The sequence below is a fragment of the Gavia stellata genome, chromosome 8, assembly GCF_030936135.1.
Source record: "Gavia stellata isolate bGavSte3 chromosome 8, bGavSte3.hap2, whole genome shotgun sequence".
Taxonomy (NCBI): domain Eukaryota; kingdom Metazoa; phylum Chordata; class Aves; order Gaviiformes; family Gaviidae; genus Gavia; species Gavia stellata.
In genome coordinates, this window is record NC_082601.1 from 16,926,339 (window position 1) to 16,951,009 (window position 24,671).

Sequence of the window (24,671 nt, forward strand, 5' to 3'; positions counted from 1 at the left end):
ATAAGGCACTACTAAAAAATTATGACCACCAGGAGGGCATAAGGGACCAGAGAAATAGAAACTGGGTGTAGTTTAGTGCTTTGCTGAGCTGTAATGCTGCTGAAATTGCCACTCCAATGTCACTGTGCCCTTTTAGTCTAGAAGGCCATCTTAAATGAATAACAACAATATCCTTCAAGCATTAATCCCTTCACAGACACTTGCTTCTTTGCCACGAGGATGAAGAGCACAGAAACACAAATTTCAGTACTGTAGCCTATCAGAAACACAAAGAAAAGAACTATTAAAAATAACAATTCCTCACGAAGATAAAGTTTCCTTGGTATGGAATTCAGCCTAACTAAGGAGGTGGCCAAGGAGCAGAGTAAAAGCTCTTATTTCAGCAAAGAAACCTTAAGTACATCCAAGAAAATCACACCTCCTCTGTCCCCAGACTTCCAAGAAATAATGTACTTACTCCAAAGTTCACCTGCCTCTGCCATCGCTCATGGTCTGAAACACAGTTTTGCCACACCAATCTATGTTATTTTGCCACCAGTTTAGCCAGAGTCCTAGAGCAAACAAATCTTTCCTGGATATTCACCTAGCTATCACTGTTCATTTGCAAGCCATCTGGATCCATGAACTGCGTTGCACCTTGCTGCTGCTAGAAAACACGCGGTGTTGTGCGAGCATACTCACGTAGGGATAAAGGCAGCGTTTCAGGAGAGTATGTATACAGCAGTGCAATAGCAGAAAGCAAGATTTTCTTCATGTGCACCATTTTCAAGGCAAACATGGAGCTCTCAGCCATGTTGTTTCCACAGCCTACTTACAAAGGGATCCCGCTATCCATTTGTGGAAGAGAAGCACTGGCCAACAAGAGCCTCTGATAAAGCATGTGAGGACCTGACAGCACTCCAAGAGAGCTGGGTCCCAGGTTCTTTGGGTTCAGGCTACAGGGCTGGGAGAGCCCACCATGCATTGTCTGGTCATGGTGAAGCGTTCTGACACGCGCCTGACAAAATACAGTATTGAGTTTTGTGGCTGAACAAGACAATTTAGTTTCCTAGAGGGCTGGGATTACAGAGTAATTCTATTGCTGTCTATTGTGACCGTCGGGTGAGGAGTCGTACCTTTGTTTAAACTGAACCAGATCAGTTCCATTTTCAAAATTACCTGACTCTGATACAGAGACTGAAAACAAGCACCATGTGTTCTGAATTACGCTTCCAGTATTTCTATATTCTCAATTTGTGAATTTATGCTAATAAGAAACAGAATCAATATTTTTCTGAAGCACATTTGTCATATAACCAGGATAGCTCTACCATACACATTCCTTCCAGTACGGGAAAGATTTATACTAACCCATTTTGAATCAACAGATCAAGATCAATGTTATTTCATAGGTTGTCCCTAAAGCTCTTCAAACTCTCAGCAAAAAAACCCACCTCATAATACAATACCAAGTAACATAACTGCTACAATATTAAGCAGAGGTTATTTAAAAAGCGTTCTTCTGCCACAAACCACCCCCACCTCGCCTCAAGTTTTCTAGAAATGTACTGCAGTCCTCATTATGAAAAAAGCCCCAAACTCAGGAATCTTTCCTTCACACCTCTGCTGCCAACTCATCTCATGACAAGTCAAAACACTTTTTGATTCAATAACAACTTCTGCAGTGACATTGCACTGTTTAGCAGTTACGATGGTTTTATTGCATGATTAATAAATAGAATATAAATGACAAGGGAAACAGCTTTTATTTCAGCAACTTCTCAACAGTAGCAAGAAAAATCAGGAAAATGGAGCACAGAATGTATGTGTATTTACTAATAATGCTTTCCTTGAGTTTACTCTGGAGACAAAGTCCCTCTTTCTCCTTGTCTTCGAACTTCAAAATATTTCCAAACAATCTGTTAGACTTTTAAGATAGGTTAGATCCTAAGTATAAATTAGCTCCCAGTTTAAAAATATTATGTAAAGTGCTCCTATCAGGATTTGTTCAGCTCAATGAATGATTTTTATTTAAGCTTTCTAAAAAACAATATTTTGTTGAGCAGACACAATAATCAGATAAATAATATTTCAAACATCAGTACAAACTTCATTTACAAAACCTTTCCAGAATTCTTCTGAAAAAGGGTCTTCAGCTGATAAAAATAAATTCTATTAATTACCCTGAAAACCAGACAGGTATAACCAGGATCTAGTCACTGGATAATATCTTTCCTGTGGTAAGATTTAGTTCCTTTTTTTCCTTTCACATTGATCCATGAGAGCACATATACTGCTAAGTAAGTATGTGGCTATATAGATACATATAAAAAAAGTCTTTTAAAGGACCTGTCAGAAATTTCAACTCCATATTTTTAGTTATGGAAACAGGTAAATGGATCCACAGTTTTAACTAAATGCATACATGAAGGACATCATTTCCGGAAACGTTTAAATAGTGGATGGATGTGTTTATTTGAAGATGCCTTACTCCGTGAAGAGTGGTATTCCATGTAAACCGTGTCATCTGCTCCTGACATAGAGCTCATTGTGCCCGTACGACGTGACACCTGCAAGTAAGGGGACAAAAACCACCTGCTTAGTGTGTGATTAGATAGACCAACTCTAACCTACGGATGCCCACTAGCTACTGGACAGCACTGTTCAGTTAGTGACCTTAATGCCAAAAAGGCTTCGAAGGTTTTTTTCTTAAGAAGAATTTCTACAAAGAAAGTCACTGCCTGCCACTCACCATAAGTATACGAACATATGTAAGGTTTAATAGGCTCCAGCTGCATTAGAGTGGGAATTCCTAATGCACTTCAGCATAATGCCATTTAGCTAAAAATTAATCCTAAAAAATTAATTACCACATTGTAGATTGATTTTAACTTATGTATCAAGAAACTTTTCAGGCTATTTATTTTTCTTATATCTGTTGCTGAAAATGTCAAACTACTACTTACAATAATAGTACTTCCCTTGAAAATGAACAAAAGTCGCCCTTATGCTTCTGTACTCTGGGCATGAGGAAATCAGGGCACGATTCAAGGAGCACAGTGCCACCAAAAAAGAATATGTGCTCTGACATATGTGCATCTTAAAAATACTAGGGCATCACTGATGGCATCCCATTTAGAACTAAAATTAAATGGTCCAGTTCTGTCACATTTGTGGTCATCCTTTTCAAAGCGTTCTTCATTACCTGAGCTGACTTTGAACCATATTCTCCAGCTACTACTTCCTCCTCAGCATCCAGGTCAGATGCTTGCAGGACTTTCTGAAGAAGCTGCTGCTGTTCTTCTTTGGACGAAAATGAAAGTTCTTCTTCTTCCATGCCTGCAAGCTTTGTTATTACCTAAGAAACAGAGCACAGTACAAGGTGAGGGCTCCTCCTCCTCAGTGTTAGCTGTTCAAAACCAAGACAAATATTTCCGATTCCATATCCTGTTGGAACTGCCTTCAACTTTTATTAATGGTCTGAAGAGCTTAACACTACAGATAGCAAGATTTTGTATGTATCTGTGCTAAGTGGTGTGTACAGATACACCACACATCCCTTGTTATATCCTAGCTGGAAATGCAAAGTACAAACCTTTGGGGAAAAAAAAATAAAGAAAAAAGAAAAGCCCTGAACAGAGGATGTCAGCGTAACACTGTCCATACCAGCTTGACCATGAACCTGACCAAATATACTCAGATGCATATTCAACTTACTGTAAGGTTAGCTTCATGCTGTGGGCTCTAAATTTGTCTAGTTTAAGAACCAGTACTATATATTTAACAAAAATCCACTAGCTTTCCAGACACTGAGAATTTTAGCAATAAACATTGAGCAATATGGGAAAAAAAACCCCTAACAAACTGAGATGTATGATCAGTTGTTGAGACAGTGCAGCAACCTGCAACAAAGCATCAGAAGCAGAGTGAAAGGACTCTTTCAATGTTTGTGTACTTAGACACAAGGTAACTTTGCTGTTACATATGTTCTCTTTGAAATTCTTAGTAACTCATTTGATAACCATGGATGCAGGACACATGCCATCTACTAGCAATATAGTGCCATATACTCCATAGGCTGAGAAACCTCCTCTTCTGAAGAACTGAAAAGCTCTCAAGCTTCTGTTATAAAGCTTTACAACAGGCAGTTTGCTTTCTTAATTAGAGGTATTTTGAAAATTTCACAAGAATTTTTCCTGCAGTTAAATGCATTCTGGTAAACATGTTTATACATGAGAATCTGTTTTCCCACTATGTTTCCAACTTGAAGAGCTTTTGAGAAAGACATTCTCATTCAACCATTTCCCTTGATTATGTAGTGTTTCCCCTCCTCATCTTCCTTTTTCAGCTTATCTCTTGAGTCAATACAATTAGAAACTAATTACCTCAGTAAACTGGGCTGGATCTGATCACAAAGACTGATAAAACAATATAAATATAGCTTAAGGCAAAACAAATCCACATTAGATGCAAAGTACTGTTTTTGAAAAACAAGGTAGTGAAACTCTAGAACGAATAATCAGTGTTGTGGGCTGTTGTCAATGGCAATTTCTAATTTGAAAATGGATGTCTGTCTGAGAAGTGTCCTAGCTTTAAGAATCCATTCAGGGAAGCAACCTGTCCTACTATACGGTTAAAGGAACACTATGGTTCCCCTTCTTGTTTAAGTAGAAGCACATGTGCTATGATCATCTCAAAAATAAAGAAAAAGGAGTCAGAAAAACAAATTTTAATTTGCAGTAGCCTGTTTCCGGTTGTGGTTGCACAACAGTGCTAATGTGATTCATAGGATGGAAAGAATTCCCACTGCATCATCATTTTTTTAAGCTGTTCAACAGATGCCAAGTTATCCCCAGTTCTTCGCTGTAGTGAGGAGTTCTGCTACTGGTTTAAAATTTAATATATCCTACATTCAGCCTTTAAACAAGAACACAGTACAGTAAATAATTAAACTATGGTTAGCTACAAAAAAAACCCCGCTAGATAATTAAGCTCCCAGCAGTAAATTGTGATGACAAGGCTCCTATTTAAGAAGCAAAGACAAAAATAAGTGATTACACAAAAAAAATATTATTCCAGTCCCATTTTTGATGAAAGGCAGACAATGGAGCTATTAAGAGATGGCAAGAAGAAAGTAAGTCCTAGAAAAAAAGTGAAAATTGTTACCCTTTTAAAAGGAGTAATGAGTTTTTAGTAATTTAGGCATTAGGAACAAAAATTCTGAAGGAAAGAATATTGACACTGAAACAATTACCTAAAGATGAGGTAGAGTCTCCATATTTGGAAGAATAAAGCGGCAAACATCTGCTGGGAATGACATATACATAGCTAATAGATGGTTTCTTGGAAGTTTCTCCAGCTCTGTTATTCTTTGATGACAGCTATGACTAAGGCTTAAAGTTTGGCAAACAAAAGAAAATAGATATTCTAAAATTTTGTTCCTAAACTGCAAATAAAGAACATTCCAATACTGGTCAGCTAAAAAGTTGCTCCAGATACTCAGCTGCCACATGCACTGCTTTCCCCCCCCCCCACATATTACAACAAAGGTCCTAGGACTAGGTCTTCCTTGCAAGATAAAATCTCTCTAATTTTAGCCTCTTTCTTAGCTCTAAATCCAAGGCATTCAAACATAAGTAAAGGGATTTCTCTAATCTTCTTGGCTATAGCCACATAGATGCATTTGCTGTAATCAATTGCAGCTTAGTATTGATCTACAATTTTGTCAAAATACATTCACTACAAAGCAAAACAAGCTTTTTACCTACAAAGACTCTGACATGTCTGTTACAATGTAAGGACCCCCTTAAAGCTCTCTTTAACAGGTCAATGATTACAGAGAAATTATTTACTTCAGCATAGCTGCAGTTCAGAGAGGTTTTACCACAGGGATGTCCTGTACTGCATGTATACCTCATGAGGAAGAGCTCTTAAATAGCTAGGCTCAAGCGCAATCCAGCGGAGGCTGCTTGCCCTGGCACCTCGTGCAATCCTTGCACAATTCTGTCAACGCCATAAGCTTGAGCTTGTTCCCTAAAGACAGATACAGGAGCCTTATCTTTTATTCTTCTTCTCAGCAATGTTTCTTATTGGGAAGACTTCTAACCAGAGCAGTAAACTCCAGTTTTGTAAAGGAATAATTTACCTAAAAGAAGAGCTGTCATGACACTCTATTGCCTTTAACAACCCCATAGATGAGCATATGGGACAGCCCATGGATTAAAAGAAAAATAAATGAGATACACCATGACATCTATAAAATAGAGGAGCTTTCGTGGAATGACATTTTATGTTTGGAAAAAGACGACACAGAGAGATACGTAATAAACTGAAGTACAAGGGGTGATCAATTTTCAAGTATGTCTAGAGAAATGAGACAGCATTAAGTCCTTTACAAAAGGGAAACTTCTGACTTTCAAGTCATGGCTCTGTTACACTGTCAACACTGGCAATGTTCTCTATTTTGAGGAGTATGTTTTAGTTGTAGGTATGAAGATTTCTACTCTGCAATAACAGTCTTTTCCTGAAGTAAATTCTGTCGTTTCTTAATCAATTAACATTCAACTCAGTGATTTTGGTGACAATACTTCATTCCATGCAGAGAAAATTACAAGAGGAAGGTCAAACTGGTGGTGGAGGCTAAATAATCACAGTCTGAAGACCTCAATTAGCAAGAACAGTTTCTGCTAACACAGAGCCACCGTATCAACATGTCGGCATCCCCACTGATTTTCTGTACCACTGCGGGCTTTGGACAGCATTGTGGAAACAGTGCACAAGATTAGTGTGTGGACAAAGGTCCCTGAAAGGTATTTCTTTTGGAATGGGTTGCTAGACACTTCAGACATCTAACTTTACAATTCCCAGAGTCAGATGTATGAATGTAGGATGGATGAATCCTGCCCATTGTATGTTGTCTTTAGCCACAAGGAAAAAGATTTTCTCCCCATAGTGAAATACTAGTCTGAGACTGGAGTTCTTTGGAAATTATTTGTGACTTGTGACGTTCTGGAAGTTTCCTGAACTGCTGCTGGCCACTACAACGTGAACACCTATCAACAATGCTTTATGCACAACCAGTATCATAATGTATAATAGGAGGCCTGCATGGATGGACAATTGAAGAGCATGAATATAAACCAACGATGCAAGTAATGTTCTGTTTCACTCCCCAGCAGATGCTTCGTTTGAAGTTAGAATACTTACCTTTCTAGAAGCTGTACTAAGCTACTTGTATCTACCCTCACAGTAATATAGATGATAAAACAATACTGGAACAGTTCTTGCTTCCGAGCAAAACCTTCATTAATACATTCCATAACTGGGATTCTCAAGTATTTGACCTAATACTAACACGAAAGAATATGAAAGTTACATTCTTAGGCCACAAGTATGATAAATAGAAGGGACAAATTACCTTGAAGCTATAACCTTGATCTACAAGAAATCGTTGTCGCTTCGTTGAATAAGCCATTTCCTGAGTGTCTTGGGATACGAGAGAATAAAAAAAGGCATTGTATTCCTCTGCAACCATGCCTAGGAAACAAAGACACCGAGCGATTAGTTCCATTTGGAACACTGCAACTAAGAACAAAAGAGGACTGATTACTGAAAACAGGTGTTTAAATAAGTTGCCTCTCCACAAAAAAAATCTGCAAAGTTTAGCTGCACCCTGACCTTACATAAACTGACTGACAAAGTACACAGCATGGAAAATCCTACTCTTGTTCTTAGTAAGTTGAGAATGGGTGAAAAGGGAAAAAAAGGAAATGTAGACTAACACAATTATACTGGTGCTCTGAGAAGAACCCGCTTCTTTATTATGCTAGGCAAGGTGAAAGATTAAATTATTTTTAAGTCTATTACATAAAGAAGTAAAAAGTCAAGAGCAAGGATTGCAACACAAGTCAAAAAAGTTAAATAGAAAAAAGACAAAGGAAGAGTTTTATCAATGTAAACCAGTGTTTGCAGTGTTTTTGCATTAAAAAAGGCAAGACAAAGATATTTAGCTAAGAATTCATAGGGCTATTTGAAGCCCAGGATATACCAGGCTGTGTATAATTTATTTTTTTAAACTTTCAGTCCTTAAGATCTATTACCCAAAGAGCATTGGGTTCTCTTTTAAAACCCAATGTTTCACTAAGACTTTGTTAATTTGCTAACATGGGTTTTGTATGCATTTTCAAACAAAGCCTCAGCTGTAACAAGCACAAACTGCACAAGAAAGAAGTGTATGCAGGTCTTAAGTGCAATCAGGAAGTGTTTTAAGAATCGTTTTTCTAAACAAAAAGCTCCTTGGTCACGTTTTGCAAAAACACAACTAGTTGGAAACTAAAACTAAAAATCCCATTTTTAAAAGGAAGTAATGTGCAGTATCAAAAATGTGCTTTCTAGAGACTTGCTTTTTAGAGTAATAACATGATTTTTTAAAAACGATTTCATGTTGAGGAAATTATCAAGGAATGAAAAAGTGAAAGAACCACCAAAGAACAAAAAGTTCATTTTCCTTCCGCCTTTTTTGTCCTTTGGAAGTTTTCCCAACACAAAGTTTTACTGACCCAGAAAATGCTTCATTTTCATTCACTTTTATATAGACATATATTCTCTTTGCCTAAAACATAACCCAAGGACAATACAAAGATGTACCATGAACATCCAGTTTCTCTGCAATTCTATCATACTGTGATCCAAGGCCCAGAGCCCAACAACCCCCCCATTTACCTTTTTTGGCTCTCAGCACTCGTCCCAGTCTTTGAGCCTCCTGTCTTCGAGACCCACCATGGGATGAAATCTGAATCAGAACATTGGCTTCCGGCAGATCGAAGGATGTGTCACCTACCTATAACAGAGAAGCAGCCTCTGAGCAGTATCTTATTTCCATATATCATAAACAAAGACTTAATACAAAGTATACTTTTGTCAGCTGTGATACAAAGATGTCAAATACACAACATGTATGTATAACTTACTCTTAAATAAAGTTCACCCTGAAGATAGGTACGAGGACACACTGAACGTCCTCACTTACCTTGGAAATGAAAATAGTGTTGATTTTTGGATTGTGCTTGAAGTTTTGCAGAATCTGCATTCTTTCTCCTTGTGCAGTAGGACCATATATATAGGGTCTGAAATGAACAGAACATTACATCAATTCAAGATTTCTCAAACATTTCTTATGAGGTATTAAGATACCATGGCAGGGAGCACAGTACACATTTGAACTGATATAAACCCAAACCAGATCTTGCTACAGCTTACAGTTTAACTTTTAGCTTGTTTGGCTCTTCATGGCAGCTACCCATTTGTTTGTGGAACCCTTTGCAGCAACCCAGTCTGCCAGAAATAAATTCTGACAGTTATAAATGTTTTGCAATTATGATCTACAGCTTCATTGGTGCACAACAGACTGAATACATTTGCTAAGCCTACACGAAAGACTGAAGGCAGCTGTTATTTAAAATAACCATCTGCAACCTTTGCTTCCTATTTAAACACTTGAAAATCCAGGCTTCTTTAGCAGTGATATGTTGAGTGGCACAAGCTGGCTGTTGGATGTTCTGGGAAAATTATTTTTGCTTTTGAAGCTAATCTCTTGCCCCTCCCAATACCTTCTGGACCTACTGAAACAAGAACAAGGTCCCAAATGTTCCATGGCCATGAGCAGCTCACACTGACGTTTCACCTAAGGTTTCTAACATTTGACGATGAATCACCTGGAACATTTAATATCTCAATCCAGAAGGCTCACACAAACTCTCAGTCACCCACAGACTTCGTGAGTAACTTGGGCTACTATGAATTTTCCGAGATTCTCTCCAGAGTCTGGCTGTTTTCTTCCTGCCTAAGCAGAGTTTATAAAAAACAAGCTAGAAACGGTGAAGCCCACATAAAAAATGAGGCATGCATGAGTGTATAGCCACTGGTTTTTCATCTTTTCTACTACTTTGCCAAATGCTCGATTAACAAGCAACTCCAAATAACGTACTTCCATACATTATTTCTAACACAAGGAACCAACCCCACATGTTTCATTTAACTTAATATTGGACACACATGGGTGGTAGCTGAACATAAAGCTGCAGTGCACAGTATTAAGGTTTTCTATTCTTATCAACTAATTATTGTGTGTTGGCTCCTCTTGCTTTCTTTACTACAAACTTTATCCTAGGTTTTCTTTTACCAAACAATCCTAGTCACCTCTAATCTAACTCTTCTTTTTGGTGTATTTAACCAGATTTTTAGAAAAAAACAACTAAAAAATGAAAGTGGCAAACGAGTCAATTATGAAACAATACCATTATTATTCAACTAGTAGCGTTCAGTAATATTTTTAATCCCCAACAAAACTTAAATGGAAGATTTAAACTGGAACTGAAATTAAAGCATTTGTGAGCCTCCTGTTTCTCAAAGCCACCAAGAAAGTGTTCGAACACATTTTTTTAAGAACAGAATAACCTAGAACTCCTGGCTATCAATCCTCTGTTTTATATTCCCCCCCCCAATCCTACTTGACAATGATTCATTAACACATATCTGTGTATATTCCTGAACCCAGAACACCCAATGCTAAACTGACTTTGGTTTTTAAATGACCCCTTTTCCTCACTGCAAAAAGATATTTGAGGCATCTGCAATGACAGATCCCTCTCCCATTAACTGACCTAACTGTCAAAACCGTAGCGGCATAGTCCTTCAAAAACAGTGATTTAAACATATTAATAACACCAGTAAAAAACAGTCAGCACATGAGCTATACGACACCGGATGACAGACTCATGACAAAGTAAAAGCTGGCTAAGCAAATTTTAATTCTGTGTCCCCCAAAATTATAGTCAAAATAATTCCTGTCACGTGCATGGTCTTTCCCTGCCACTACCAAGGGAAAGGGGAGCTGGCAGAGGCAGCCAGACCATGGCCATCTCTCCCTCCATCTGGGAGCCCACCCACCCTACCTGCTTGAATCAGGTCACGCGAAGTGCAGTGAGAACTGTCTTCCTGCTGGGCTAGCCCAGGCCGGGCAGCCAGCCTTGGGCACTACCGCTGAACCCGCAGGGCTGCTCTCTCCTCCTAACACATGTAACTCCTGTCCCACCCAAATGAACAGTTCCTTTTGTTCCAGCATGCTCATAGCAAATTACGATAGAAAATTCTCTGGTTAAAATAAAGACTCCCTCACCTTTATCCAGCACTGCAAGCCTCCTTTCTTTCCAACGCTGATGGCTGTATAACCTGAGGCTCCGTACATGATGTGAGGAATGGAGAATTCACTCAAGAACATGAAAAGCAAGCACCTAATGTTTCTTCAAGTGGTTTTCCTGCTGCGCTTCTACAGTGTCTACCCCACTTAACAACTGTTGTGCTACTTAGCAAGCACCCGTCCCAGCATTGCCTTTGCTAAAGGCTTTTTCTGTGGTGCACTGAACACTGCTAGAGACGTTCCAGAGGCATCATTACAGCTAATCTCTGTCCAGACAGATTAAAATTCATCCAGCACCATTAGCTCTGCTTACTATTTGATGTCACCACAAGCCTGCACAACATGGCTGTTAAACTACAGTCAAAATTTATCATGAATTTTGCAAAGAATAAGGCCTGTTTGTGGTTTTGCCAAGAACTACTGCTAAAATTCCTAGACATGAAATCATAGGCAGTCAAAATGCCCCACAGCTTCTAGAAAGCAAGGCATTATTTGGGCTTGTCAAAGAAAGGATGAGGCCAGCTTCTATGTTTATTTTCCCCAATAATTGCTCTATGTCTGATCCTAGCAAACACACTCCCTGATCATCCTTCCCCAAACCCTACAAACACACTGATGCTAACCCCTCATTAAATTCTATTTGTACAACCTTCTGTAACTGCACTCACATTAGAGTCATTTAAGGTAGCTGAGGAGCTTCATGGGAGCAATATCCTTTTGTCCATTAAATGATTACAGTAGTTCTAGGCCGTGGACTGGTACAGATCCCCCAAAAGCTTGTCTTACTTATTTTTAGACAAGGTTAAGATGTTTGAAGAACCTGAAGAGGAATGCCCTGGGTCCCAAAAGATCTTGAAAGATCCAGAGAGTGTATATTTGAAAACCTTTGTCTCAGAGAGACAGGGGAAGCTACTGTTTGTTAAAGAAATAGTTCAAGTGATATTTTTCAAAGCCCCTCATTTTTCCACTGGCTTTTAATAATAATAAAATGGTTGAAGAAATACTAACAGTCTTTCACAGGAATCTGGGATGAAAACTCCTCTGAGGCAAGTGCCAGACAGAGATTCTTTTCAAACAGTTCTACAGAGAAATAATGTTGCAGTGCCAGTAAGATCCATCCAAAAAATACCCTCCTGAGCCCCTTTTTATATAGGGGGATTGGAGTTAAATCAAGTATTACAAGCAATATCTAAAGACCACTGAAAGCTGCGAGATTACAAGGTAATTTTCCAGGAAGGAGGAAAAGAACAGTGTCATCATTGGTTGTGAACACTTACTTCCCAAGTCTGATCGCATACTCTTTCAGTGCAAACACATTGTCAGCAAATACGATGATTTTATCGTTGCGTCGCTCATGAAACTTAATCAGGAACTGGCAGGCTCTGAATTTATTTGGGTTCATGGTGTACAGCAGTATCCGCTTCTTTGTTTTGATAGCTACGTATTCTCTATAAAATTCAGGTGACATTGGGCACCAAACCTAGAATTAAAAAACATACACACATAAAGTAACCCTCTGTTATTTATTTATTTTATTCCCATGGGAATTGAAAAGATATTAGGAGGTTGATAATGCATTATAACTTTCTGTATAGTGCAGGCCACAAATTTTAACACAGCAATTTCTGTACTAAAATGAGATCTACCGGTTGGTGTAGTGTCTGGCCATTAATATTCTGGCCTTCCAAAATGCTTTGGCAGTGACAGAAATAGGCAGTGGGATTGGAACAGGACTGGAAGATATTTCCTTTATGTTTCATACTTCATAATTTTACTGAATGCTACTACTTTTTCAGAGCAATAATTAAAGGAATGAACTGTCTGAGTAATCTCCTTGTCACAGCAGTCAAAGCTTTTTTCCATTAAAAAAAAAAAAATCATCTTCATCCATATTCTGAAAGCTCAGAGACACATTTACATCTTCACTACAGAACAAATTTACCAATCCTTTTTTCATATACCCAACAAAGGACTGACCTTTATTTTAACACCCATTGAGTCTTCAACTTTCAAAACACTAGAACTGATTAGAAGTTTTCAATAGGTTTCCCTAAGCAATTATTTTATTACGTGAATACACATCATAGTACTGCACAAGTCTAGGCTTACTGAGATATTTTTTCTACTGTAGCATGAAAATAGAAGAAATTATGAAGTTTAGAAGTTTATGCAAATGCAATGAGACTATCTATAGCATACAATGACACTATGGGTTCTTCTCCTATATCCACTGGGAGTACAAATTACCAGAATACTGCAAAGAAAAGCCCCTTTCATAACTGTTGTTCAGCTAAGGAAGTTAAAAAAAAAAAAAAAATAAAAATCTGTTCACAAGTGTAACAATTTACAGGAGTTTATTTCAACAACCTGAATTGTTCTGTACTGTTAAGAACTTTTTTGTTTCAGAACATTTTTTCCAGTGAGTTAAATGCTAGATGAGGCTTTTTTCATCCCTTGACTACAGTAACAATAAATGTGTGCATTGAAGAGGCTCTGTTGTTATTGTATGCTATCTATATGAAAGATTTAAAATTCTTAAATTAGAAGAGAATACGTCAAAGCGAGAATGAGATATGAATACTGAACATTTGATTGTACTAAAATAATTCATCTACTGCTCAATGCCTCTGACTACATGGCAAACTGAACATATTTTGATTTGTATTTGCACTCTCTTCTGAATTTAGAAGTGGCTAAAACCTGCTCCTCACCCCAATGATCTTTTCATTTTTACATTTTGCAAGATGCACACTCCAAGCCAAAATCTTAGTATGGCAGCTGGGAGAGGGATTATTTGTAAATTACAAACCTCTGAAAATACAGTTAAAAAACAGGCTTGCTCTCTTTTTTTAAACTTCTTTTAACTTTTTTAACTGTGCTGCTTGTTCTCTTTTAGAGCAGTGAAAGAGTACTACCGGCAATGACCATGACCTGCCTTATCAGACAGCAGCACTGCCCCCTCTTGCCACCTAGTAAGAACTGCACTTGAAGAGCAAACCAGACATCTTTCTTGGCTATGGCGAATAAGGCAAGTTGATTAAAGATGCTACTTCTCAACATGTCAAGAAAATCCAAACAAATATGTAATGCAGTTGTGTATGTATTAGACTTGTTATTTACCAGCCATCAACATTGCTTTTTTTGATTCTATGCTTTTGCTAGTCCCATCGAATGTTATTTCAAAACATTGACCTAAAGAATATAAACTTGCAGAGTTTGCACATCATTGAGAACAAAGGTAGCCCATGCTTCACTTTTCAATGTCGAAAGGGCAGTTCAGGGACTGAGAAGAATTATGCTTTCAAGGCAGAATTAACCAAAGTCCATAAACAGTCAAATCTGAATTTGCAGACTGGTTACTCTCCATTCAACCTAGTTATTTTCTAGATGCTCTTCCCTTGAATTCTGTTAATTAAAAACAGTTGTGTTTTTTTTTCCTTCTACAACTTCTACTTTTGAACTTTGTGCAAACTGGAACAGCTGACCTGCATCTGCATCTTTTATTCCAGTACCAGAGCTAGGAAGAATTGCACAAAACTAGCAAGACAGGTTTAAAATAAACCCAACAACAACCAACAACAAAAAAACAACACAAAGAACCCCAAAAACAATGAAAAAAAAAAAACAGAAAAGAAAGCGAAAAACCCCCAGGAGAAACCCAGGAGACAGTTAAGTTATGAAACTCTACCATAGCACGTTGTAGCTGCTAAAACTTTACTTCCATTCAATGAGAGTCCAGATAAGTTCATGAAAAAGAAACCCACTGATGGTTACACAGAAACCATGTATAGCTCATAAGTGCTGGAGGGCTTGGAGAAGTATCAGGAGAAGTAACAGATATGTATGCCCTGTTTTTAGACTCTTCCTTAGGTATCTTCCTCAACAATTATCAGAGACAATATATTAAGTTAGACCTTTAGTCTGACCCAGAAAGGTTACTTTAACATTCTAATGTGCCTGTGTGAAAGGTTTCCACTTCTCCGACACCAGAATTTTCTCTCATCCATATGCTGGGAAGAACAGAGGTCACATCATTATACTGGAAAGAAATAGTAAGAGCCAGTCCTATCTTTTCAATTTTCACCCTCATGTATTCAGGCTTGAAATAAGCAGGTGTTTTCTTATGTTTTTTAAACTTTCTACTATCCTTCGTTTTAAGAGTTACAACAATTTTCCTCAAACGACTACAGACTGTCTACCAGTTGAACTCTCTAAAGCGCAGCTTCCAGCATACCACCTGATGTTATGCTCATCACAACATGATGTTACGCTGCCACAGAGAACAGAGCTTAAGATACGAAATCAAGTCAGACAACATGAATGTCAACTGCATCGAACTAGGTCTACAATACTGCAACCACTGTTCACGCTTCTGAATGCTGACTGGGAGGCAGCTCAAACACCACAAACCCTGCAAAGCGAAAGAGCACTGAAGTCACTCCAAAGAACATGTCGCTACTGGATTTGCCACATGTTCATATTGACCAGTGACAGCCTTACCTAAGCTACAACGTAAATGAAAAGTCATAAGGGCACCTGTTTTTCCCAGTTAAATACTTAGAATTTTATACACATCTTTGTTAAAAAAAAGAACAGTTATAAGCATACTAAATAAACACTAGTAGTACCAAAAAGCAGAGCATCACCTCAGCACACTGGACTTTAGCAATGTAGCCACTGTTCTGCAGCTCCATCCAGTTGGCTTCATAGAGCTTTGGTCCGATCAGGAAGTTCAGGTCAACAATTTTATCATCTTCTCTGACGAGGGTAGCAGTCAGCCCCAGTTTACAATGGGCTTGTACAATAGTGAGCACGCGTCTGAACATTTTTGCTAAGAAATGCAAGAAAAATTTTCTGTTTACTTTCCTAAATAGATTTACGAGACAAATACTTCAACTTAAAAAACCACCTTCATCAATGTCTGAACACACAGCAAGCACAGCGTTAGGAAATTTTACCTCATTTCACATACACTTCTAACAAATCTGTGTTACAGCAAAACTTCACACTGATTGCAGCTTTAGTTTACAACTTCAGTGTACTCTGAAAATTCCAGTAAACCTTCTGGCATCTGTATTATTTCCAATTTCCCGAGAGAACATTAATATATTCAGAGGTTACATGGCTTGTTTTAGGTCATACAGTATTTCATAGAAAGAACTATGACACAAGGACTCTTGGTTGACTCTGCCATGTTCAGAACTTCTAGTATATGGCAGAATTACTCATCTTTAGTATTGCCAGAGATCCTGTAATTGCAGAATCTGAAGATACAGAGGAGATTCTATACCTTAATTTTTATGAAACCAAGAAAGAACAAAAGTGAAAGAAGGGTGGCAGCAACATGCTACTTCGATAAAATAGCAGTTAATCATCAAGGTCTACTTCTGAAATCCATCATTTCTGTAGACACCAAATTATATTCAGATGAAAACGTAAGAAACAAGGTAGAGCACCGAACAGAATCCTGGGTGGTATTCTGAGCCAGGATTATTCCACAGACACTTTAATACTACATTATCGCTTTCCAATAGTATAGATCTCAACTACATAGTAATTTCAAATACAACAGCTATTTCTGGACTGGATACTTACATTTTCTTGAGCAGAAATAGACATTAAAAGCTAGCCTACAGTGCCACTATATCTCAAAGAAAAGAAGGCAGATGAATTCTTCTCCTGTTCAAATTTGTCTACAGGAAAATTATACAAATGTAATTCAGGTATCTTAGAGCACTTTACCAACCTACACAGAAGGAGAAGGCACTTGATTTTACACTGCCATTATAGAAAACACAGTGTCTAATTTGAAGGGTTTCAGAAAAGCAACGATCAGCTAAACTGTAGTATGGGGGGGAAAAGAAAAGAAAAAAAGAAAGTAGAACAAGGCAGCTTACTTGTCTCAAAACTCTAAGCCACAGGTTTACTTGCTAGATTAATCATGAGAAAGACAGGAAAAAAACCGCCACTTCTTAAAGAGCAGAGTAACATTAAGAGTGTATACAACATGAAAGGTTTGCACAGTTTCCTTACCAGGGATAGTATGTACTTCATCAAGTATCATAAGGCCCCACTCCTGACTTTTAAGCCACTCCATTACTCTTTCTGCTTCCCAGGATCTTTTCGTTGTGTGTCCCAACATGGAATATGTGCTGATAGCAATAGAACAGCCAATGGGCTTGTCTTTGGCATCAGAAGTGAACCGACATATTTGACTGTCATCGATGGTGGACCACATCTTGAATTGGGCTTTCCACTGCTCTACAGACACTGCAGAATTACCAAGGACCAGACACCGCTTGCGGACAGTACACGCAGCTGTCACTCCAACTAGAGACTTGCCAGCACCTGCAGAGGAAGAAGAGTGATGTTCATTAGTCAACTCTCAGATATCACTTGGGGGGGGGGCGGGGGGGGGGCGCGGGGCAGGAATGCAAAGGAAAACAGGAAAACTGTGAGAGGATATGAAATCATGTAAGGGCAAATTCTTTGTTGTTTCTTTACTATAATAGTCTTAAAGAAATGGAGTATTAACCTCCAAAAAAACAGCTGGATTGTCTACTGGACACAAAACTGTATTTTCTCAAGAAAATCATTGTGAACAATGGCTTTGCCAATTAGAAGCAATCATTTTAATGACTTCTTAATTTCAAAAACATGTTAAATTCCAGGTGGCTACAGAAAGCTTCCCCTAGAGGTGATCTATCCTACTGCCCCCGCCAGTTACGGTCATTCTCCCAAGTAGCAAGTCCTTAAATCTTTCCATTCCTCCTTCATCCTTCCTCCAGTATCCCTTACACACTCTCTCAGGCCCTCACCGTATCTCCCATGGGCCTCCTCCACCCCCAATACCAAGGGTACTGCCATGCAGTATCCTGTTCTCTCCCTTTTCCATTGCTTCCCATAGGTTGTCCCAATCTGCTCATTCCTCACTTCTTTCTCAAGCTCCCCTGCCCAGAACTTGTGCACACAAGCGCTTTTCTTCCTTGCATATGCCAAATGCATATGCTTTTCTTCCTTCGCTTATGCCAAATTTGTATTGCCTGTTCCCCACAGTCTCCCTATTCCCAACCAAGGAACAACAGCCAACAGCTTTACATTTCACTGGAAGGTCAGCAGAGCTGACTTAGAGGGAACAGTGAAAGCATGAATAATAATGTGAAGGTACCACAACCGCAAATGAGTTCTTCAGTCACTACAGGGATACTGACAGCACTGTTAATCAGATACCTGACAGCTCTATCAGCCAGGCTCTCCCTCACCACAGCCTCACCACCCACTAAAAACCAACAGGACTCTGCATACTGGTACCCAGAACAGTCCCTACCACTGTTTGAAATCTAAGCAGCTGTCATATTTGGAAGTTACTTTACTAGAGGCGAAAAAAGAACAAAACCCCTAAATAGCAACCCAGAAACTTACCACATGGTAAGACAATAACACCAGACCTGGCTCGTCCATTTCCAAACATCTTCCTTAGGCTTTTCTCTTGATAGGGCCTGAGGACAGCTGTAGGTTTCAGATCTATATTAATATCAGGATTCACAGAATCATTTCTGAAATCATATTCTGCCAGCAAGGGGTACTCCAAATGGATACAACGCTTCTGAAGTTCTTCAATCATCTCCTGAAGAAGAAACAAAGCTGGTAAGTTCTCCATGTCTGAATTAATTCTTTCTTTTTTTGTTTCCAAACAACCAGATTATATAGTACCATGTGAAGTTACATTTATCTTTTATGCTCATGAAGTCTGCAAGGGTTAAAGTTTATTCCAAAAACTTTATTCGCGACCAGCCCCGCTCCCCTCAACCATTTTAAGTAACAGTCGATATTAGAGAGGGCTATTTACGCAGATGGAAGAACATGACGCATTCATCTCAGATGTGTTGTTTATCCAGCAGTGACTAAACTACACCCTGAAGTCCCGCAACAAAAAGCTCAACAGACACAAAAGGTTCTGTGTGTTACACGGAAAGACCTACCAAAGCCGCACATCTGTTATGTGGAAAATCTTCATACCCTGGTAATGTAGTTATTCCACCACAATCACAGGTTGATTCAATCACCAAGACATTGTTGGTTTGGTTTGGGTTTTTAAAAATAAACAGAATAGCTACTAAGTTACCTTTTTAAAAATTTCTGTTTTCCCCAGTAAGACATCATCAGAATCATCAAGTCCAAAAACAACTTGAGAAATTTTACAAAAGCTCTCTGAAGGTCAAGTCAGGACTGTGCTCCAACCTCCAGCTACCCTTCTCAAGCTATGAAATTAGAACCATCGAGAGTTTCTTCTGCAAATATCAATCACAAAACAAGAACAGAAAACAACCAAACCAACAACCCAAAACTAATTATTGTCTTGTGGGCAGGGAAGGAACAATACCCAGTCTGCCACCCTCTGTACTGAAGAAGATGATCCTAAGATTTTTGGAAGGCAAAAGGAAAGAAATGTTAATGACTTCCATTGATCTCCCCTATCAAACAAAGAGCCACAGTACTTTACATTAAGTTCTCATGCTTATTTGCAAGTCCTGGGCACATCCCCCAAAGCTACAAATGCAGAGACTAAACCACTCATACCTGCTTGACTTCAAAAGATACTGTCTGTGTTTCCTCCTCCTCCTCCTCATCTTTGTCCATCTGTTCATAAAACTCAAATAAGTCAGCTGGGACATCTGGCTTATTCTGAGCATCTGTTCCCTGGGATGTTGACGGACCAAAGCCACCTTCACTGGATTTGGAAATCTGAAATAGATGGACAGGAATTTTCCCCAAGGGTTTCATTAGACACTCCCACATCCCCCCCCAATTTGGGCTTATTAAGGAGGCATAGATCATTGCTGACAGAACTGAAAGCAACTGCTGATACAATGAACAAACAATAACCACTCCAAACAGCAACAGTTTAACTAACATTAATTCAATCGTATTAAAACATGCACAAACATACCGCTGATTTACTTGTGAACGTCTCTGTAATGAGCTCTGTTTCTTCACCCTCAGCATTTCTCAGGCGACAGTCTCTAATAACATGGTCTTGCAGAAGCTGCTGAATGACATCAGGGTGGGTACTTTCCACAAAATACCTAAGATTAAAGAACAAAGAAAAACATTTTTATGAACTCATCAACTGAGTAACTTACAGGAAGAGTGGTATAGATATTTAAATATAGAGCTATCCCAGATGCACTCTCAAGTATCCCATCTTGGGGGTGGTAATTTAAAAATAAAGAAATTATGGCAATCAAAATTTTTAAAAGATTCCTCATACCAAAAGCATCATGTACTTTGCAGTCATGCATCTTGCTCAAACGTTCTCTAACATAACACGAGTGGGAAAACTCCAGCAGAACTGCCTAGAGAGAGCTCTCACATAGGTGTCGTATTTGTGACACAAGCCTATTTTTTTGAGACTGAATTGAGGTGAGTCTGTGAAAACGCTGGGTGTGGTGTTTTAAAGTCCTGCTCGCAGCACCAAAAAAGCCCAAAAGGCAAAAACCCCAAACCTCCAAAAACACAAACCATCTAAAAATTTACATTAGCGCATCCTGAAACTGTTTCTCTCCTTGGAGATTCATCAGTAATGACGCTGGTTGGAGATCACAGTTAAAACGTGAGCCAAGAGAGACGTAAGTCTGAATTGGAATGGGAGAAATCTTTTTCTCAGAAACACCTAGGAAGAGGACAAAAACCTGCTAGCAACACTAGCGTTAGTTTTATCCAAAGCAGCAGGTTCAAAAAAGCAGCAGCACAAGCGGTGCGTTAGATTATAGTCCCGGGCTTTATCTGGGGCTGTCTGAGATAAGAAATGAAAGGAGAAAAGAGAAAACACAGGCAAGGTGCAGACATAGGCTTCAGGTTTCTGCTGTCTCTCCCTACCGCAGAATCATGGGTTTATATAAAATTGGTCAGCTCTAAACTAGCTGACCTCTCATGGTCCCTTCCCATGTTACCTTCTATGTTTAAAACAAATCAGATTCAACCCAGCAGGAAGCAAACACCTCTTGCCAATGGATTTGCTTACCCTTCCTGAATAATGGATTACAAATCAGAATACACGTGACTGAAGGACAGCAGTAGAAAAACTTGTCTAACCAGGCTCATGTAGATTAGGAAGGAAGGAATGAAAGAACTATCTGAAAACCTTAAGGACATGTTGCAAGTCCAAGCAATAAAGAAACAAGCTAGAGTATCAAATTTGCAATCTACTTTAAAAAACGTATTGATAACCACTAGTAGCTCAGGACAGCCAAACTGAATTCATTGACTAATGTATTAAACACTTTCAACAACTGAGAAAGCAATCTTGTATTGATAGATGCTATACTCAGCTGGGAGCTGCAAGACTCAGCAGCTACTGAGACCACTCATTTATGCACAGCTGTGCATTTGGAAGACTTCCTCTCCCACACTTAAGGAAGAAGCCACTTACCTGTTATGTTTCAGTACCAGCTTCACCTTTCCATAGCTGACAGTGCACAGCTACAAAAAACAAGAGCAGTCATTAGGAATACGCAAAAGAGCCATTCTATGTTTGGGACCAAATGCTGCAATGCAGTTTAGGTCTTCGTGGGGAAGCACAGTATCATAAAACATTTACTTGCAATGTTGTCATGCTTACGGAACAAACCTGAAAAGGTATTTTTAGAACACGCACACATCATGTCACGTAGGAGATCAGTCACAGATATTCAGTTTTTATACCCAATTCCAATCTGCTGCAAGAACATACCTGCAGGATAAGGTAAGCTCTGTTTTATAGCGCCTGGCTATTCCAGGCTGCTTCCCACATTCATAGTCTTCCAGAACAAATCTGAAGAAACTTTCCCCACATACAATTCCTACTGGCTGAAAGTGTGTACACAGACACTTTGGTATACCTTTTTTTTAAAAAAACTATAAACCGCACCCAGGATATATTGTGGAAATAGTATTTGTGCAATAATATACTAGAGAAGAAAGACAAAATTAAGAGAAAACCTCTGTTCTCTTGAAACAGTGACAGAATAGAATAAGATGGTAAAATGAATGAATGATTAAAAAACAATAAATCAATAAGCAGAGGCAGCCGGAAAGGCTTTCACTAGTAGCAGTAGATATATTTCCAATGCCAATAAAATAGCCTTACCTTGATAAACTGAATTATTCCATCTGGGACACCAGTCTTGCTCAGTTTTTGTAAGTACTCTGTGATGTCACTTGTTTGTAAGCCAACACTAACAGCAGCATACAGCGAGTAAGCAGTCAGCTTGTACTCGTGAATGTGGGTTGGTCTGCACACAGGCTCAGCAATGGCAACCAAAAAATCCTGTGCGTATTTGTAAACTGGAGAAAAGGCTTCCAGAAAAATATGGCCATCAGGAGCCTAGAGAAAGAAAAAGAAATGCTGAAGCCAGAACAGTGTTAGTTAAGCAGAATAAGGAATTTCCTATAAAGCAGCCACTACGATATAGAGATACTCCAGCATTCAGGTCGTAACACATCATAGGGAACACTTTTTTTGAAACCCTAATGACAAAATTACAAGAAAAAGGAAAAAGTAATTTTAGAAACAAACAACGACAAACAAAACTAACATAAGTTTAGCATATATCTCTAACATTATTTTACTGTAACTATTCTTCCCCATCAAGATGTTGAAGCACTTTAAAGACAACAGACAACTTTATGCAGAACCACCAAAACTGGCAAAAGACACGGAAGGAGACACGGGAACATACAACTTTTGTCTTCTGAAAGCATCCAGACATTGATTTGTCTGTGTCCCTTCTATGGCACCAAGAATAAAGCACACCCAGATCGATTAAGCTTTCCCAGACTGACATCTCAGGGTATTTTTTCTTTTTTAATGCTAAGCAAATTGCTTGAGCAGAGGTAAGCTTCCAGCCCCATTCCCCTGAAACAAAACAAAACTCCTCACTCATTTTACACAGAATGAACGGAGGAGGAGAGATAGCACTTGTGTGTCACAGCATTCAGTAACAGAGGCCCTGCAAACGCTGGCAGGGCAACCACCTCTTCTCTATACTCTTGTACGACTGGCCGTGCCTTGGACGGGTTTATTGATGCCCCTTTCAGGGCAGAGAAAACAAAGGGAACCAGTTACAGATGATAAGACCAGTCTGTCTTAATGCTGTTTCATTCCAACACACAAACCCCGTCGCTGTGTCGCTGCAATAGCAGATCCTACTTGTATCATTAGCCAACACGGTCACTTCCACAAGCTATTTTACCTCCCTCACAGAAACATGTGGCTTAAGGCCATCCATTGCCCTGCCTGTTCAACGGCACGCCCATAGCGAGGGATGCCTGACAGAAACGGACCTGCGAGAAGACTGTCAAGACTGTCGGGATGGGAGTAATCCAGCTGGGCTTTCCGAGGGGCTCCCAGACAGGGGCTGGAGGCAGCATCTGGGGCGGCCTCAGGCTGCTCACAGCCCGACCGTCCCCGCATGGGCACTGCGGGTACCGCACCCGCAACCCCCCCGGAACCAGAGCAAACCTCGCTTTGCCCGAGCTGCCGAGGCCAAGCGCAGGGGCGGGCTCCCTCCACCCGCGCACACAGCCTTTTTCTTGGCGTCCCCGCTGGACTCCGGGGAGCGGAGCACGCTTTGCTGGACGGTCTGCGGCACGCTCCCGGCCTCTCTGCGGGGGAAAACCCCACAAACGCGCCGCCGTCAGTCTCGCCTACAAACCCTACCGGTAAGGGACAGGCTTACAGCAGCCAGGTCACCCGCCCGGGCCTGCAGCCCATTTCAGCCCGCCACAACCGCGGTTCACAGGAACCGCGAGCTCTACAGGGAGGCGTGTGCGCCTTCACCGGCCCTCCGAGGAAAAGAGCCCCCGCGGCGGGGGGCAGCGAGGCCCCGCGGCGGCTCCGGGGCCGCCCGGCCGCACGTACCACCCAGAGGGGACGCGAGGGGTGGTCGGTCTTCAGGGGCATCTGCTGCCTGTAGTCCTTCGCCCCGTACTCGTCCACTTTGGTGCCGCTGTCCTCCACCTGCTTCCCCGCCGCGGACGGCACCGCCTCCTGCGACTCCTTGCCGGGAGCTTCGTCTTCATCATCTTCATCGTCATCGTAATGGCGCTTCTTGGACTTCTTCTTATCTGGGAGCAAAGCCGGAGCTGTGACGAGGCGGCACGGCCGCCACCCGGGCCCGCGGCACCCCGGAGCGGACCCCCCCGCCCCGCTCTCCCCCGGCCCCTCGCCGCCGGGACGCCCCCCGCCCCGCGCTGCTCACCCCGCTCCTTCCTGCCCATGGCCGCCGCGCAGGGACCGCCGCTCACCAGCGCCCGGCCGGCGCGTCACTTCCGCCGCGCGGGAGGGGAGGAGGCAGGGGCCGGGCAACCCACGCCGGGCGCCATCGATTTTCTGTTCCCGGGGCCGCCCCCGCCGCGGGTGGAGGCGCGGGCGGGCACGGCAGCGGGGCCTCGGCTAGAGCCGGCGGCCGCACCTCGGCACGGCCCCGTACCCGCGGGGAAAGAGAAGGGGCCG

General features: G+C 40.5%; 1 protein-coding gene across 3 annotated transcripts; it reads right to left on the bottom strand.

The window, feature by feature from the left end:
- Positions 1-1,687: 1,687 nt before the first annotated feature.
- Positions 1,688-24,436, bottom strand: ERCC3 (ERCC excision repair 3, TFIIH core complex helicase subunit). 3 transcript variants are annotated; one of them, XM_059820284.1, is made up of 16 exons: positions 24,418-24,436; positions 24,355-24,366; positions 24,078-24,283; positions 22,305-22,541; positions 21,609-21,658; positions 20,127-20,262; positions 19,757-19,921; positions 18,599-18,803; positions 17,210-17,524; positions 15,823-16,007; positions 12,454-12,656; positions 9,008-9,104; positions 8,701-8,818; positions 7,397-7,515; positions 3,185-3,337; positions 1,688-2,549 (listed from the first exon to the last, which is right to left on the bottom strand). In XM_059820284.1, exons 1-16 carry the CDS (start codon positions 24,434-24,436, stop codon positions 2,415-2,417), a joined length of 2,355 nt encoding a protein of 784 aa, XP_059676267.1. In that variant the 3' UTR covers positions 1,688-2,414. The 3 variants fall into 3 exon arrangements, with proteins under 3 accessions (XP_059676267.1, XP_059676265.1, XP_059676266.1); XM_059820282.1 differs by lacking the exon at positions 24,355-24,366; XM_059820283.1 differs by lacking the exon at positions 24,355-24,366 and having other exon boundaries at positions 24,409-24,436.
- Between the last annotated feature and the right edge of the window lie 235 nt (positions 24,437-24,671).